The 13,262-nt window shown below is 66.4% G+C and overlaps 1 protein-coding gene across 2 annotated transcripts in view; it reads right to left on the bottom strand.

Annotated features, from left to right (window-relative positions):
* The window catches only part of ERBB2 (erb-b2 receptor tyrosine kinase 2), a 52,210-nt gene that overhangs the window by 12,138 nt on the left and 26,810 nt on the right, over positions 1–13,262 (bottom strand). The window contains exons 4-16 of one of the 2 annotated variants that reach the window (XM_075911526.2): positions 11,892–12,026; positions 11,363–11,431; positions 10,754–10,866; positions 9,206–9,347; positions 7,821–7,937; positions 7,488–7,614; positions 6,684–6,757; positions 6,374–6,464; positions 5,828–6,027; positions 5,363–5,495; positions 4,713–4,803; positions 4,420–4,580; positions 4,062–4,109 (exon numbers count right to left, since the gene is read on the bottom strand). In XM_075911526.2, the coding sequence (XP_075767641.2) occupies positions 4,062–4,109; positions 4,420–4,580; positions 4,713–4,803; positions 5,363–5,495; positions 5,828–6,027; positions 6,374–6,464; positions 6,684–6,757; positions 7,488–7,614; positions 7,821–7,937; positions 9,206–9,347; positions 10,754–10,866; positions 11,363–11,431; positions 11,892–12,026 (1,501 nt within the window). Of the gene's footprint in view, positions 1–4,061; positions 4,110–4,419; positions 4,804–5,362; positions 5,496–5,827; positions 6,028–6,373; positions 6,465–6,683; positions 6,758–7,487; positions 7,615–7,820; positions 7,938–9,205; positions 9,348–10,753; positions 10,867–11,362; positions 11,432–11,891; positions 12,027–13,262 lie in introns of both variants that reach the window. The other variant, XM_089774082.1, reaches the window with a different exon arrangement.

Here is a 13,262-nt window from a genome sequence, read left to right as displayed (position 1 = left end):
CCTCCCCTGCTCCGGGCCGGGCACGCCCGGGTTCCAGGGCTTTATACCGAAAGTCTGAGCCCACGGGAGGCTTCTCTCAAGCGCTGTCCCCACTGGAGGACAAGGGCACGATCTGTGGAGGGTTTGGGCCCTCAAACTGGAAGAGAGAGGGACGTCGGACTCCAGCGTCTCCTTATGGAGTCAGGTCTGCACCCTCCGCCGGGACCAGCCTCCCTGGCGCACAGTGCGCCTCCCTCGGTGCGGGACGGCACGGCGGCACCAGCACGCAACGGGGCCTCTCAGCTCGTGGTCTCTGGGGCTGCGTGAAAGGAAGCGGCTGGCGAGGGGGAGGGCGCCAACGCTCGCCCCACGGCGGGTCGCTCCACGGTGCCTATGAAGCAGCCGGCACCATCGACTCTGGCACCGCAGGGGGAGCCATTGAGTCCGGTGCCTCTGGACTCAACGCAGGAGAGCAAGCAGGGGGACACGGATATGCCGTTCGCCCCCGACGTGTGCGAATCCGACAGACCTCACGGAGATGACGGCCCGGCGTTCTGCATCCCTGAGGGGAACCCCTCGGCAACAGCCCGGGACTGCCACTGAGAGAGCTACGGCAGCATCGTGAGGCAAGCCCCAACGCCGGGCGCCTCAGGGCTATTCCCCTTGGCACCGCTCCTCCTGGGACCGGTCCCCCAGGCTCCGCGTCCCCCTCTGGTCTTCGAGCTCGGGCTCAGCCTCGGAAGCAGACTCCCATGTCTCTAGGAGGCGCCGACACCCCTGGAGGCCCTACCACCGGGACCCACCGCATCGACCGTCGGTGATGCCTTGGGCTCCTCAACGGCAGACACCAGCACAGTGGCCTTTCTGGATGCCCTGAGCGTCCCCTCAGGCCATAGGCCCCAGTTCCCTGTAGTTTCTGCGCTGTCGGACAGGAGAGGGACCAGCAGGCTCCTCAGACCGGGCTCCCCCAGCCAGGTCCCAGCAACATGTCAGTGCCCAACCCGGCACCGAGCCCAGTGTCCAACTCAGCACCAGAACCGGCACCGCGATCAGCGGCTTGGGACGCAGTGAGAGGGTCAGGCCCCTGGCTCAGGGCCCTCCCCTCCCCAAAATGGATGGTCCGGGCTGCTTCTGGTGCTAGGGTTGCCAGATGGTTTCAACAAAAATACCGAACCCCCCGCCCCCTCAAAAAAAACCACTAGGGAAAAAATTCTGTTGAGGGGGGAAAAAAGAGGGGGGGACACGAAAGTTGAGCAAAAAAAAAGGACCCCAAGAGTTATTAAGCAAAAGAATAAATACATGAAAACAGCATTAAAACAGTATGGCCCCTGTAAGGAGTCAGAATAGGGACAGGAAGAGGAGGGGTTGAGCACTAAGACCCAGGGAAGGCATTGCTTCCCCTTGCTCGGGTCTTTGGCTTTTTGCCGGTGGCCATCTTGTTTTTTGGTCGCGCCAGAAGGGAGCTTCCCTGCGGAACCAGTTAAGCAGGGGGGCCGGGGTCCAGGGGGTGGGGGGGCCGGGGTCCAGGGGGTGGGGGGGCCGGGCCCAGTTGCTGAGTGTGTCGTAGGGTTGCCAGGTGTCCAGTCTTTTTGCCTCCTGGCTGGGGAAAAAACAAAATACCGGATAATACATTTCAGGTGTCCGGTATTTTCTGGTTTTTTTTTACCGGACAGGAGGTGAAAATACCGCATGGTCTGGGTCAATACTGGACACCTGGCCACCCTAGCTGGTTCCTGTGCTGACACGTCTGTGCCATGCGGTGTCCCTGTCGGCAAATATCCCTTCTGTTCTCCCTGCCGGCGGAGAGTCACGTCTGGCTGCGGAGGGGGCTGCCGGGCCCGGTGACTCCCCCCCTCGGTGACAGACGTGTAGAAGTTCCTGGTTGCAGGTCTCGGGGCGTCTGCCAGAGTCCAGCAGACTATTCAAGACCTGCCCACGGAAGGCGCAGGGCTCTTTGCAGAACAGACGGATTCCAGGCTCCGCGGCTTGAAAGACACCAGGGCGACCTTGAAGTCCTCAGGCCTCCGTACACCGGCCCCACAACGGAGCCATTTCAACCGCAGCCCCTGCCCCGTTATTACCCGGCCCACCAGAGGCAGGACTAGGGAAGCAGGGGCAGCGGCAGGAACCGTCGGAAACCACCTAGCTCCTCCAGTAACCAAGGGCAGGGCTCGCCTAGGCAGTCCGCCGCCCCAAAAAGAACTTTTGAAGGTCGCTCGGGGACGACGCGCCGAGCTCTGTCCGGCTCCTCCCTCTGTGTTTGGGAACCAGCTGTCCCACCTCTACCCTCCTCGGCTCCAGATCTCCGATCGCCGGGTCTTAAGCACAGTGGAACTGGAGGCTCTTCTCTCCAGTTTTCTACCTTCCATCCTCGCTCCTCCCTCTTCAGGGGCTCCTCTCAGGAGCAACTTCTGTTCCAGGAGGTGCTCTCGCGCCTGCAGTCAGGAGCAGAGGAACCAGAGTTCCAGGGGAAGGGCTTCTACTCCCGTTAATCCCCACGGAAGGGCTCTGGCCGGGTTTAGGCCTTCACGACCTCCACCAGTGTGTGGAAAAGCTGAGGTTCCGCGTGGCGTCCACGGCCGCTCTCCTGCCTCCTGAGAGGCCGCCCTCGTGTCGCAAGATGCGTATGTTCATATTGGCATCGTCCCTGCGTTGTGGTGGGCCAGATGCACGGCCGGTTCCCGGCCCCCCGCGGATTTATGAAATGCACAGGCGTGGTGGTGGCCTTCCTCCAGCGGGGGCGTGTTTGCGTGTGCCCCGATCTGGAGGATTGGCTGCTCAAGGGCAGGTCGCGTGTCGCAGACGCCGGCTGGTTCCCGACGTAGCCACGTCAACTCTAATTCTCTCTCCGAGGAGAGTTCTCAGGGGCTCCACCCATGCCCGGGCTCCTCTTCCGCAGGCTCGGTTATTACGAGTCCTGATAGCTTTTCCCACCACTACGCCAGGCTGCAGCTCTGGCCTCTGCTACACAGACCGAGTCGGGATCGGGTGAGCACGGCGGCCTCTCTCAGGTGGCTCGACCCGCAGATGGGCGTGGCCTCATGCAGGGGAGTCACTGATTGGCGCTCCCTCGCTGGAGCACGGCTGGGGGTCTCTGCCCCACAGCCCCACTCGGCTGCGGGCGACCGCCCTTGGCATTGTCGCTGGCGAGCCAGGATCTGGGCCACAGCACAGTGCAGTGAGCGCCGCACACTTCGCGGGAGTCCCTCTGCACGGATGGCGTTCGGATTGCGATGGCGGGTGACTTTCGGCAGCAGGGATGCGAAAGGGTAACCAGGTAGCCACTTACCCAGCAAGCATCACTCTCACCAGGTGATGCTTACGAGGGAACGGTTAACCAGCGCCCGGGAGCAGCCTGTGGCCCTCCGCAGGCAGAGGGTGGCTCCAGCTCCACTGGGCTCACCGCCCCATGGGCTGGGCTAGGAGCTGGCAGCCCCATGCGGGGTGGAACGAGGGGGCTGGCGGCTGCCCCACAAGTTGGGGGCGGCTCCAGCCGGGCTGCAGCGCCCTCCACCCATCTTGCTTAATCGGTTGACCAGTGAAACCTAACGATGAGCCCGTTCACTGATTCAATGGGATTGTTACATCCCTGGTCAGCGGTTCCCTGGACACCTCCCCGGCACGCTTTCGACGCAACACCGCAGTGGTGACGGATGAGGAATAGGGGAGCGGCAGGGTGCTCCTGCCAGGCACAGAATTCCCAGGGGAAGGGACTGTGGAGGGGTAGATCCAGGGCCATCTCCACATGCCAGGCAGCACGGTGCCCGTTTAGAAGCAGCAGCCTGGGTGCCCGGGGGGTTAACGATCTGCCGAGTTACAGCCTCTGGGCCCGGGATGGGGACGGAACATCTGGTCCCATTGGCCGGGCACTGTCCCCTGCCAATCAGCTGGGGAAGGGATTCCCCTCCGGTGCTTCCCAGCCTCAGAGTGGCGCTTGGCAGAGCGCCCGGGGGCTGCAGGGGCATGTGGGGTAGGGAGATGGGGAGCAGGAGGCAGATGGCACAAGCTCCCCCCAGGAATGGGGGACCCTGGCGACCGCCTGGGAAGTTGGCACGAAGGCGGCTGGGATCGGGGTGCGGTACCTTGGCTTCTGATCCACGGGGCAGCCGTCCTCATTCCGGATCGTGCACCTGGGGAAGAACCCGGAGACGCTTGTTACTCGAGGGGAGGCAGAAGTGACCCACCAAACCCTTCCACGTCCTTGGAGCCTCCCGCCATGCTGCAACCATGGGACCGGGGTTTAGCCGCAGGTGCCGGGGGCGGGGGCATCAGAGCGACAGCCGGAGAGAAGCGGCACCGCGGTGGCCCTGCGAGTTGGCGCACCAGCCAGGAGGCAGCAAGCCCATGGCTGTCCCCAGCCGCGTCGCCCCACCTCGCTGTCTCCCCCTAGGCCGGTCTGGGATGCCGCCAGCCAAGGGCAGCGCTCCGCCCCCTACTCACAAGTGGGTGCAGTTGGTGGGACACGGCTGGCAGACGCCGTGTTCGTCCGGATACTTCCAGATAGTCACGAAGGAGGAATCCGCCTTGGCGCCACTGGGGCACTTCTCCACGCAGTGCTGCCCATCTCTGTAATGGGCGCAGGCCGTGCACTGGTCCGCCTCCTGCCGGGAAGGGTGCAGAGTGAGCAATGTGCATGGGGGCGGGGAGGGAGGGAGAGGAACCCAGGGACAGCCCAAAGCCTTGAGCGCTAGTAGAAACGGATCAGTCTTAAAGGGGCCCCGCGCGCGCCTCACCGAGCCGTTGCAGGTCTCCGTGCCGTTCTGGGGCAAGCACTCGGGGTGGCAGGGGAGGCAGCGGGTCCCGTTGGCATGTTCCCGGGTGGCCCTGCGGGGAGAAAGAGCCTGAGGCCACCACTGCACAATGGCACACGTCACCCGCGCCCCCGGAGCCGGCCGGGTCCAGCCTCACATCCCGACACTCGCGTGTGGAACGTGGTGCCCCCGTGGCAGGCTCTGACCTTTTGCAGCCACCTCACAGCTGTCCCGCTTCCTTCCCGGCGGCCCCCCCGGCTCCGCAGGGCTGGGATCGGTTATTCCCGCATCGGTAAAGGGCCTGGCTGCACGATCCGGGGCCCTGTGCCCACCCCGGAGAGGGAAGGTGCGACAGGGAGGGTGGAAATGCCAACAGCACTCTCTCCGGCCCAGGCTGGGGGAAGCTTTCAGGCTTGGTACAGGACCTAGCCTTCCCCTGCTCCCCCCCATCTGCCTCCCTTGCCCGCTTCTCCCTGACTGGCAAGATCCTCCCTAAGGGGGATGCCGGGGAAGAAGCTCCCTGGTTATTCTAGTCTCAAGGTCCCTTGGAGATGCCCCAAACCCAGGCAGGTGAAGACCCCGGGGCCTTGCAGGGAGACCCAGCCGCTCAGCGCCCGCAGCCCCCCGCTTACCCGTCCAGAAAGTTGCAGGACTCCACGCACTCCTGCCCGCGCAGGTACCCCTGGCAGGTGACGCACTGCATCGGGCCCGGCCCCCAGCACTGCCCCAGCTTGCAGAGGTGGAAGCACACCAGCCCCTCGCTCTCTGCGGGGAGGACGCGCAGTTAGAACCCGGCCTGCCCCTCGGGACAGCCAGGCCGAGAGGTTTCCCCGGGGTGGGGGGGACGCAGCCTCCACCGGGCACAGATGCCGGGGGGCACCCGGGATCCGAGCGACAGCCAGGGGGAAGCGGCACTGCGAGGTGGCGCGCCACCCAGGAGAGAGCAGCCATGGAGAAGACAGCTGGCATTGGGCTCCATCTGGCACAGGGGCTGCTGTTGGCACTGGTGGGGGGCTACCCACTGGCACCCCTCTGCCAAGGCAGGGCCCCAGCCGAGGGTGGGGGCCCAGAGCCGGCTGTATCCCCCCACTCCTTACCACACTGTGCCACAGGCTTGCTGGCGGTCTGGAAGAACATCTGGCGCCTGCTCCTGAAGAGCTCTCCCCAGGGCACGTTCTGGAGGAAGCAGAGGTTGGGGTTCTGGTGGGCCAGCACCATCCCGCTGCTGATCTCCCGCAGCGAGCGCAGGCCCAGCGAGACGATGGGCAGGTTCTGCAGCGTCAGAGCGTAGGCGCCGCTGCAGAGACACGACAGGCAGAGGGTGAGCCCGGAGGAGCAGGCGTCAGAGGGACCCTGCCAGCCCCGTCCTTTGGGGAGGGGGGTCTAGACCTGGCTGCGATCCCCCACGCTCCGTCCACGCCTGGCAGATCTCATGGGGTTCCTCGTGCTGACCGGCCCCATCACCCCTACCCTGGAGATGGGAGAAGATCTGAGCTGCTGGCCGGTGCCACTCGCCTTCCGCTGACTGAGAACCGGGCGTGTCCCCAACACTTTACCCAGACTTGCCAGGCCCGTCCATTCTCAGGCCCCCACCCCAAGGCCTGCTTGCCCCCCGCCCCGAGGCCCTGCCGGCGCCCGCTCACTTGTGAAGCACCCGTCCTCGGATGATCCGGAGGTTCTGGAAGATGCTCAGGTCAGGGAAGGTCTCTGGCCAGGCCTCGATGTATAAGAAGCCTGCGGAATGGAGCACGGGGGCACGTCCTTATCCCGCCTGCTGGTGGGTCTCCCAGATCCGGGGTGACTGCCAGGCCCAGGCCCCACTCCCAAGGGGCAGCCCTCCCCCCCATGCAGCCCTGAGATTTCCAGCTCAGCAGCCTGTGAGCGTTAGCTGGCCGGAGGGGCCGGACCTTGGCTGGCCCCTGGGGCGTGCGCACCGAGGAGTCCCTCACCCACCTGTCAGCTCCTCCAGGCTCTCGAAGATCTTGAGCTGCTCCGGGTCCAAGGGCGCCGTGTTGGTGGCAGGATCCCTGCTTGAGAAAGAACCCGGTGGGGGAGGGAGTGCTCAGAGGGGCGGGGGTGGCTGCCCGGCGGCTGTGCAGTCACCAGGGGCCGCCAGACCAGTACGGACATTTCGTAGCACGCCTCACCTCCCTATCGGTGCACATCACAAAATTCATTCCGCACACGGACATAAGGGCACACACAGAGTACTGACTGAGCCCAGAGGGGCAAGGGGATTTGCCCAAGATCCCACTGGCAGTCGGTGGCAGAGATCTTGAAGGCAGGGGTGCTACATTCTCTGCAAGGTCCAGAGTAAACAGATACTCCCGGGGGTAGGGGGAGCCCTTTTCATGGCCTGTGACCCACTTCCTTGGGCCTGCAAGACCAAGGCTCCAGGGAGGTTTCCGTTTCCAAAAGGGGCTTGAGCCAGACCGCACTGTAATGGACTGGCCAGTGTGTGCACCGCTGCCCCCTCCTGGATAGAATCAGAACGATCCAACTGTGTGGCATAGGCCCTACGCTGCTAATGGCGATTCCCCTTTGGCACAGGGACTCCCCTAATAGCCAGATCTCTGAGCAGGAGTTAGCCAGATCCTGGTGCCCTCACCCAGTGCCCACACAGGTATCCTTCATCCCACGCCGCGTCCAGAGCCTGCCCGCCCCTACCCGCAGGGCTGGGAGCTCCCGGGGGCATGGCAGCCAGAGTTGGGCTGGGCTAGCTGGGCTGTACGCTGGGCACCTGGCACCGCTACTCACCCCTTGAAGGTCTCGGGCAGGAAGGCCAAGCTGCCGAAGATCTTGGTGCAGCGGGCAAAGGCCTGGATGTTGGAGGAGTTGACGGCCCGGACGCCCTTCAGCGTGTCCATGCCCAGCCCGTAGCAGACTAGGAGAGAGCAGGGCAGGAGGCTGAGAGGGGCCGGCCGGGAACACCAGCGTGCCCTGATCGCCCCCGACCCATCCTTCCACCCCGCCCCCCGCGCTGCACGACGCCCCAAGGATCCCACGCCCGGGAGCTGCTGGGATGCGCTGCCCCCGAGCCCGGCGGGAACAGGGCTCCTCTGGGCGCGGCAGAGGGGAGGGGGCTGTTACCTTCCGGGCAGGGCTTGCTGCACTTCTCGCATTTCTGCGCGCTCTCCGTGCTCACCTCCTGGCTGTTCTGCGGACACACCAGCGTGCAGGAGCCCACCTCCGTGGCCAGGTAGTTGTCTGGGGTGGGGGACACGGAGAGGAAGGGTGGGCCCCATGGTTAGGGCGTTGGCCTGAGACTCAGGCAACCTGCCTTTGGTTCCCTGCTCCGCCACTGACTGTTAGTGGGGACTTGGGCAAATCCCCTTGCCCCACTGGGGCTAGTCAGTACTTGTGTGCAGCGTGTGTGTGCAGCAGGGTTCCCTTATGGAGGGGGCCGCTGACCCACAGAAAAACCAGTCGGGGGCCGCACAGCGAGCAGCAAAAAACCAAACAACCCCCCCGTTGACGTGGCTCCCGACTGAGCAGGAAGAAGACCCCCCCACACACATTTCCCCTGCACTCCAGAGCCTCGGGGGGCCGGGCTAGTGGATTGTGTGTGAGGGGCAGCAGGGGGCCTGGAGCGCCAATGTGGGCTCCCCAAAGCTGGGGGGAGCCCTGAGCCTTGGGAGCTGGATCCGGCCCCTGGGCCTGAGGTTCCCCACCCCGCCTTATGCCCATGTGCGGAATGAATTTTGTGAGGTGCACCACTAGGGAGGTGACGGGTGATACAAAATGTCCGTACCGGGGCACATTGCCAAATGCATTCTGCAGGGGTGAGGCGAGGGGTTCAGAGTGTGGGAGGGGGCTCGGCACTGGGGCAGAGTGGTGTGTGGAGGGGGTGAGGGGCGCCTCGCCTCTAACCCGCTGCAAGTCTGGGGCAGGCCCATGCTGGGGCCGGCCGGGAGAGGTGCCCCTCCTGCAGCCCCTGCGCCGGGCTTAACAGGCAGCTGAGTAGCCACACGGCTGCGCAGCTTAGGGAGGACAAACGCCCCCGAGGCCTGGGCCGTGCCCAGAGGCTGCGGTGATGGGGGCCAGGCTGGTATTTCAGGAAGTTGCCTGAGCCTGCCCAGCTCCCACAAGCCAACATGTCCCAAGCCGGGGCCTCAGCTTGCCCTCAAAGCTTGGCGCTGGCTCCAAATACCCTGCAAGCTTGGACCCCAGACTCTGATCCTGGAGGATGGGGGGGGGGGGGTGGAAATGGCTCCACCCCCACCTCCTGCAGCGAAGGGCAAAGCCGCCTTGGTCATCTCCCTCCCCGTTAGCCCCCCGGCTGCTGCATTCCAGCGGGGGGGGCTCAGCTTGGGGCTGCCCAGTTAACTAGAACTGCCTTGTGCATGGGGCGGGGGCTATGGGAGGTGGAGGGGCCCGACCCTGCTTGGGGAAGCACCAGGGGGCAGCTGGCACACGGAGCCCAGCGAGGGGTGACCGGGGGGGGCGTGCACGGCGGGCGGGAAGGGGGCACTCACAGGGGCACCGGCTGACGCAGCTGGCTCCGAAGGAGTAGCGCCCGTCCCGGTTGGGCACCGACTCGAAGGTGTCCGAGTTGTAGGTGACGAGGGGCGGGCAGTGCTGCTCGCAGATCCCGCTGCGGTTGAAGTGCAGGCAGGCCTGGGGGAGCCGGCGAGCCGAGAGTGAGCATCCGGGGGCCCCCCTCCAGCCTCCGCCAGCCCAGACCTGCCCCACGGGCTCCAGCCAACCTCCCGAGTCTGTCCCCTGCACTATGGCCCTTTGCCAGACTCTGCACCAATCCGCCCTCCGGGCATCCCCGCCACACCCCCCTCCTCCACCTGGCCATGGGGCCGCCCCATCCGCGGGCTAGCCCCCGCCACGCCCCTCTGACACCCCCCCACTTCCCTCCCCCCACCTGGCCATGCGTCCGCCCCATCCACGGGCTAGCCCCCGCCACGCCCCTCTGACACCCCCCCACTTCCCTCCCCCCACCTGGCCATGGGGCCGCCCCATCCGCGGGCTAGCCCCCGCCACGCCCCTCTGACACCCCCCCACTTCCCTCCCTCCACCTGGCCATGCGTCCGCCCCATCCGCAGGCTATCCCCCACCACGCCCCTCTGACACCCCCCCACTTCCCTCCCTCCACCTGGCCATGCGTCCGCCCCATCCGCGGGCTAGCCCCCGCCACGCCCCTCTGACACCCCCCCACTTCCCTCCCCCCACCTGGCCATGTGTCCGCCCCATCCGCGGGCTAGCCCCCGCCACGCCCCTCTGACACCCCCCCACTTCCCTCCCCCCACCTGGCCATGCGTCCGCCCCATCCGCGGGCTAGCCCCCGCCACGCCCCTCCGACACTCCCCCCACTTCCCTCCCCCCCACTGGCCATGCGTCCGCCCCATCCGTGGGCTAGCCCCCGCCACGCCCCTCTGACCCCCCCCCACTTCCCTCCCCCCCACCTGGCCATGCGTCCGCCCCATCCGCAGGCTATCCCCCACCACGCCCCTCTGACACCCCCCCACTTCCCTCCCTCCACCTGGCCATGCGTCCGCCCCATCCGCGGGCTAGCCCCCGCCACGCCCCTCTGACACCCCCCCACTTCCCTCCCCCCACCTGGCCATGCGTCCGCCCCATCCGCGGGCTAGCCCCCGCCACGCCCCTCCGACACCCCCCCACTTCCCTCCCCCCACCTGGCCATGCGTCCGCCCCATCCGCGGGCTAGCCCCCGCCACGCCCCTCCGACACCCCCCCACTTCCCTTCCCCCACCTGGCCATGCGTCCGCCCCATCCGCGGGCTAGCCCCCGCCACGCCCCTCTGACACCCCCCCACTTCCCTCCCCCCCACCTGGCCATGCGTCCGCCCCATCCGCGGGCTAGCCCCCGCCACGCCCCTCTGACACCCCCCCACTTCCCTCCCCCCCACCTGGCCATGGGGCCGCCCCATCTGTGGGCTAGCCCCCGCCACGCCCCTCTGACACCCCCCCACTTCCCTCCCCCCACCTGGCCATACGCCCGCCCCATCCGCGGAGCGAGCCCCTGCCACGCCCACGCCCACGCCCGGCACTCACCAGGCAGTCCGAGTTCTTGGGCCCCGTGCAGCCTGCCGCACACTGCTCGTGGCAGCAGTCTGGGGGCTTCTTGCCCTTGCACCGGGGGCATTCGTGGCAGATGCTGTTGGTCACTGGGGCAAAGCGGGGGGAGGGGGGCACCATTAGGACCTGGCTGTTTGGCGGCGGCTTTGCCCCAGGCCCTTGCCATCCGGGGAGCTCTGCTGGAAACCTCCGGCGCCAGGGACCCAGCGGGTCGCAGCAAACAGCCGCCCCACGGGGGGTTCTCTGTGCATCCCGAAACCGGCCCAGTCCAATGGATCCCGCTCCCCCACTCCAGGGGCGGCGCCTCCGTCCCTCCCCCCAGCCACATCCTGCCTGTCGTCCACGTCCCCCCCAGCCCCCCCTCTGCCCGTCCCAAGCCGGTGGGGCGGTGCGAAAGCCCCGGGGTTCTCCACCATGCTCGCTCCCCCCGCGGGGACACAGACCCAGGCCGGGAGCTCTGGCCCGGGGGGCCCCCACTCCCGCCAGGCTTTGCGGGGCCCGGGCCCTATTTGTGTGGCGGGTGAGCTAGCCCCATGGGCCCCTGCCAGGCCTGGCTGGCCAGCCTCCCCCGCTCCCAGTGCTCACGGGTCTGACAGGACTGCGGCCCTTCCCCCCAGCAGTGCCCTTCGGGACAGAAGCTTCTGCAGTCGGCACCTGGACGGGGGGAGAAGACAGAGGGCGTTAGAGGATGCCGGGGGCTCAGGCCGTGTGGGGTAGGGAGGCCCCCCCCTTCCCCCTCCCGGTTCATCCAGCAGCTGCCTGGGGCCGAGGAGGCTGCGCCGGCTGCCGTTTCCCACGTTCCTCGCTTCCCCACTAGCCTACGGCTTGGGGCAGCAGCCCCCCCCCGTCCCCCTCAGCCACCTGGAGCCGAGCACAGAGCCTGGGGGAGCCCCACCCCAGCCTGTCGTGGGGGCCAAGCGGGAGGGGACCAGGCTGGGTTCCCCAAGGGAGACTCCGCGCCTTCCTCCCGGCCCCTTGCCGAGCTGGGCGCGAAGAGCGGGCCCCAGGCACAGGCCCACCCCGCGCCCCCGAGCCAGAGCCCAACGAGCTCCCCCCCGCCGGCCGCCCCCTCTGCTGAGCCGTCCCTCCCCGGGGCCCCCAGCCGGGCACGTACACGTCCTCTGCCTGCTGCTGTTGATCTGCTTGTGCCGGGCCGGCTCTCTGGATCGGAAGATGTCGTCCCACAGGATCGTCTCCTGGAAGCACAGCTGGGGGTTCCCCTGGATGTGCACCCCGCCCTTCAGGATCTCTGCAGCGGGGGGGGGAACGGGACCGTGAGCAGAGCACCAGCCGCCGCCCCCCAGCCTGCCCAGCGTGGCCGGGCCGGGAGAGGAGCCACCTTGCGCTCCCACGCAGCCCAGCCTCCGGGGAATCCCCGCCCGGGACCACAAACTTGTTTCAAATGACACTAGCAAGGCCAAGCCCTGGGGGAGGCGCAGGAAGGCATCTGACCTTGGACCCGTCAACCGTCGAGCCTCAGGCTCCAGGGCATCGGTCAGCAAGGGGGGGGGGCAGGAAGACTCTCCCCCCACCAGCCCCAGGGCTGGGCTGTGCGATGCCCGAGTGACACAGGAGCTGGTATGGGCCACGCTCAGAGGATGGAGAAGTGGCGAGTGGGACCCATTGCTCTCAACAGGTGTGGCAGGGAGGTCAGGGCTAAGAGCACTATCTGATCCAAGGCAGTGGGGGGATACCAGGCCAACGGGATGATGGATGTGATGCAGGGCAGGGGGGATACACCAGACCACATGGACCCTGGATGTGATGCAGGGCAGGGGGGATACACCAGACCTCATGGACCCTGGATGTGATGCAGGGCAGGGGGGATACACCAGACCACATGGACCCTGGATGTGATGCAGGATGTGGAGAGATACCAAAGCACATTGACCATAAACGTGATGCAGGGTAGTGGGGGGTTACCAGACCATGACCCTGCATCACATTTATGGTCCATGTGGTCTGGTATCTCCCCACTGCCCTGGATCAGGGTTACTTGCACTAGTCTGATATAAGGCAGTGGGGGGATACCAGGTCACCTGGACCATGGATGTGATCCATGGCAGGAGGGAGATACCAGACCACATGGGCAATGGGTCTGATCCAGGGCAGGGGGGAGATACCAGACCACATGGGCAATGGGTCTGATCCAGGGCAGGGGGGAGATACCGGACCACACGGACCATGGATGTGATGCAGGGCAGGAGGGAGATACCGGACCACATGGACCATGGATGTGATGCAGGGCAGGAGGGAGATACCGGACCACATGGACCATGGATGTGATGCAGGGCAGGAGGGAGATACCGGACCACACGGACCATGGATGTGATGCAGGGCAGGAGGGAGATACCGGACCACATGGACCATGGATGTGATGCAGGGCAGGAGGGAGATACCGGACCACATGGACCATGGATGTGATGCAGGGCAGGAGGGAGATACCGGACCACACGGACCATGGATGTGATGCAGGGCAGGAGGG

Source organism: Pelodiscus sinensis, chromosome 29 (assembly GCF_052426305.1).
Source record: "Pelodiscus sinensis isolate ZL-2025 chromosome 29, ASM5242630v1, whole genome shotgun sequence".
NCBI classification, from domain to species: Eukaryota; Metazoa; Chordata; order Testudines; family Trionychidae; genus Pelodiscus; species Pelodiscus sinensis.
The sequence above is the reverse complement of the archived record's forward strand: the minus strand, read 5'-3'. Positions and strand labels throughout refer to the sequence as shown.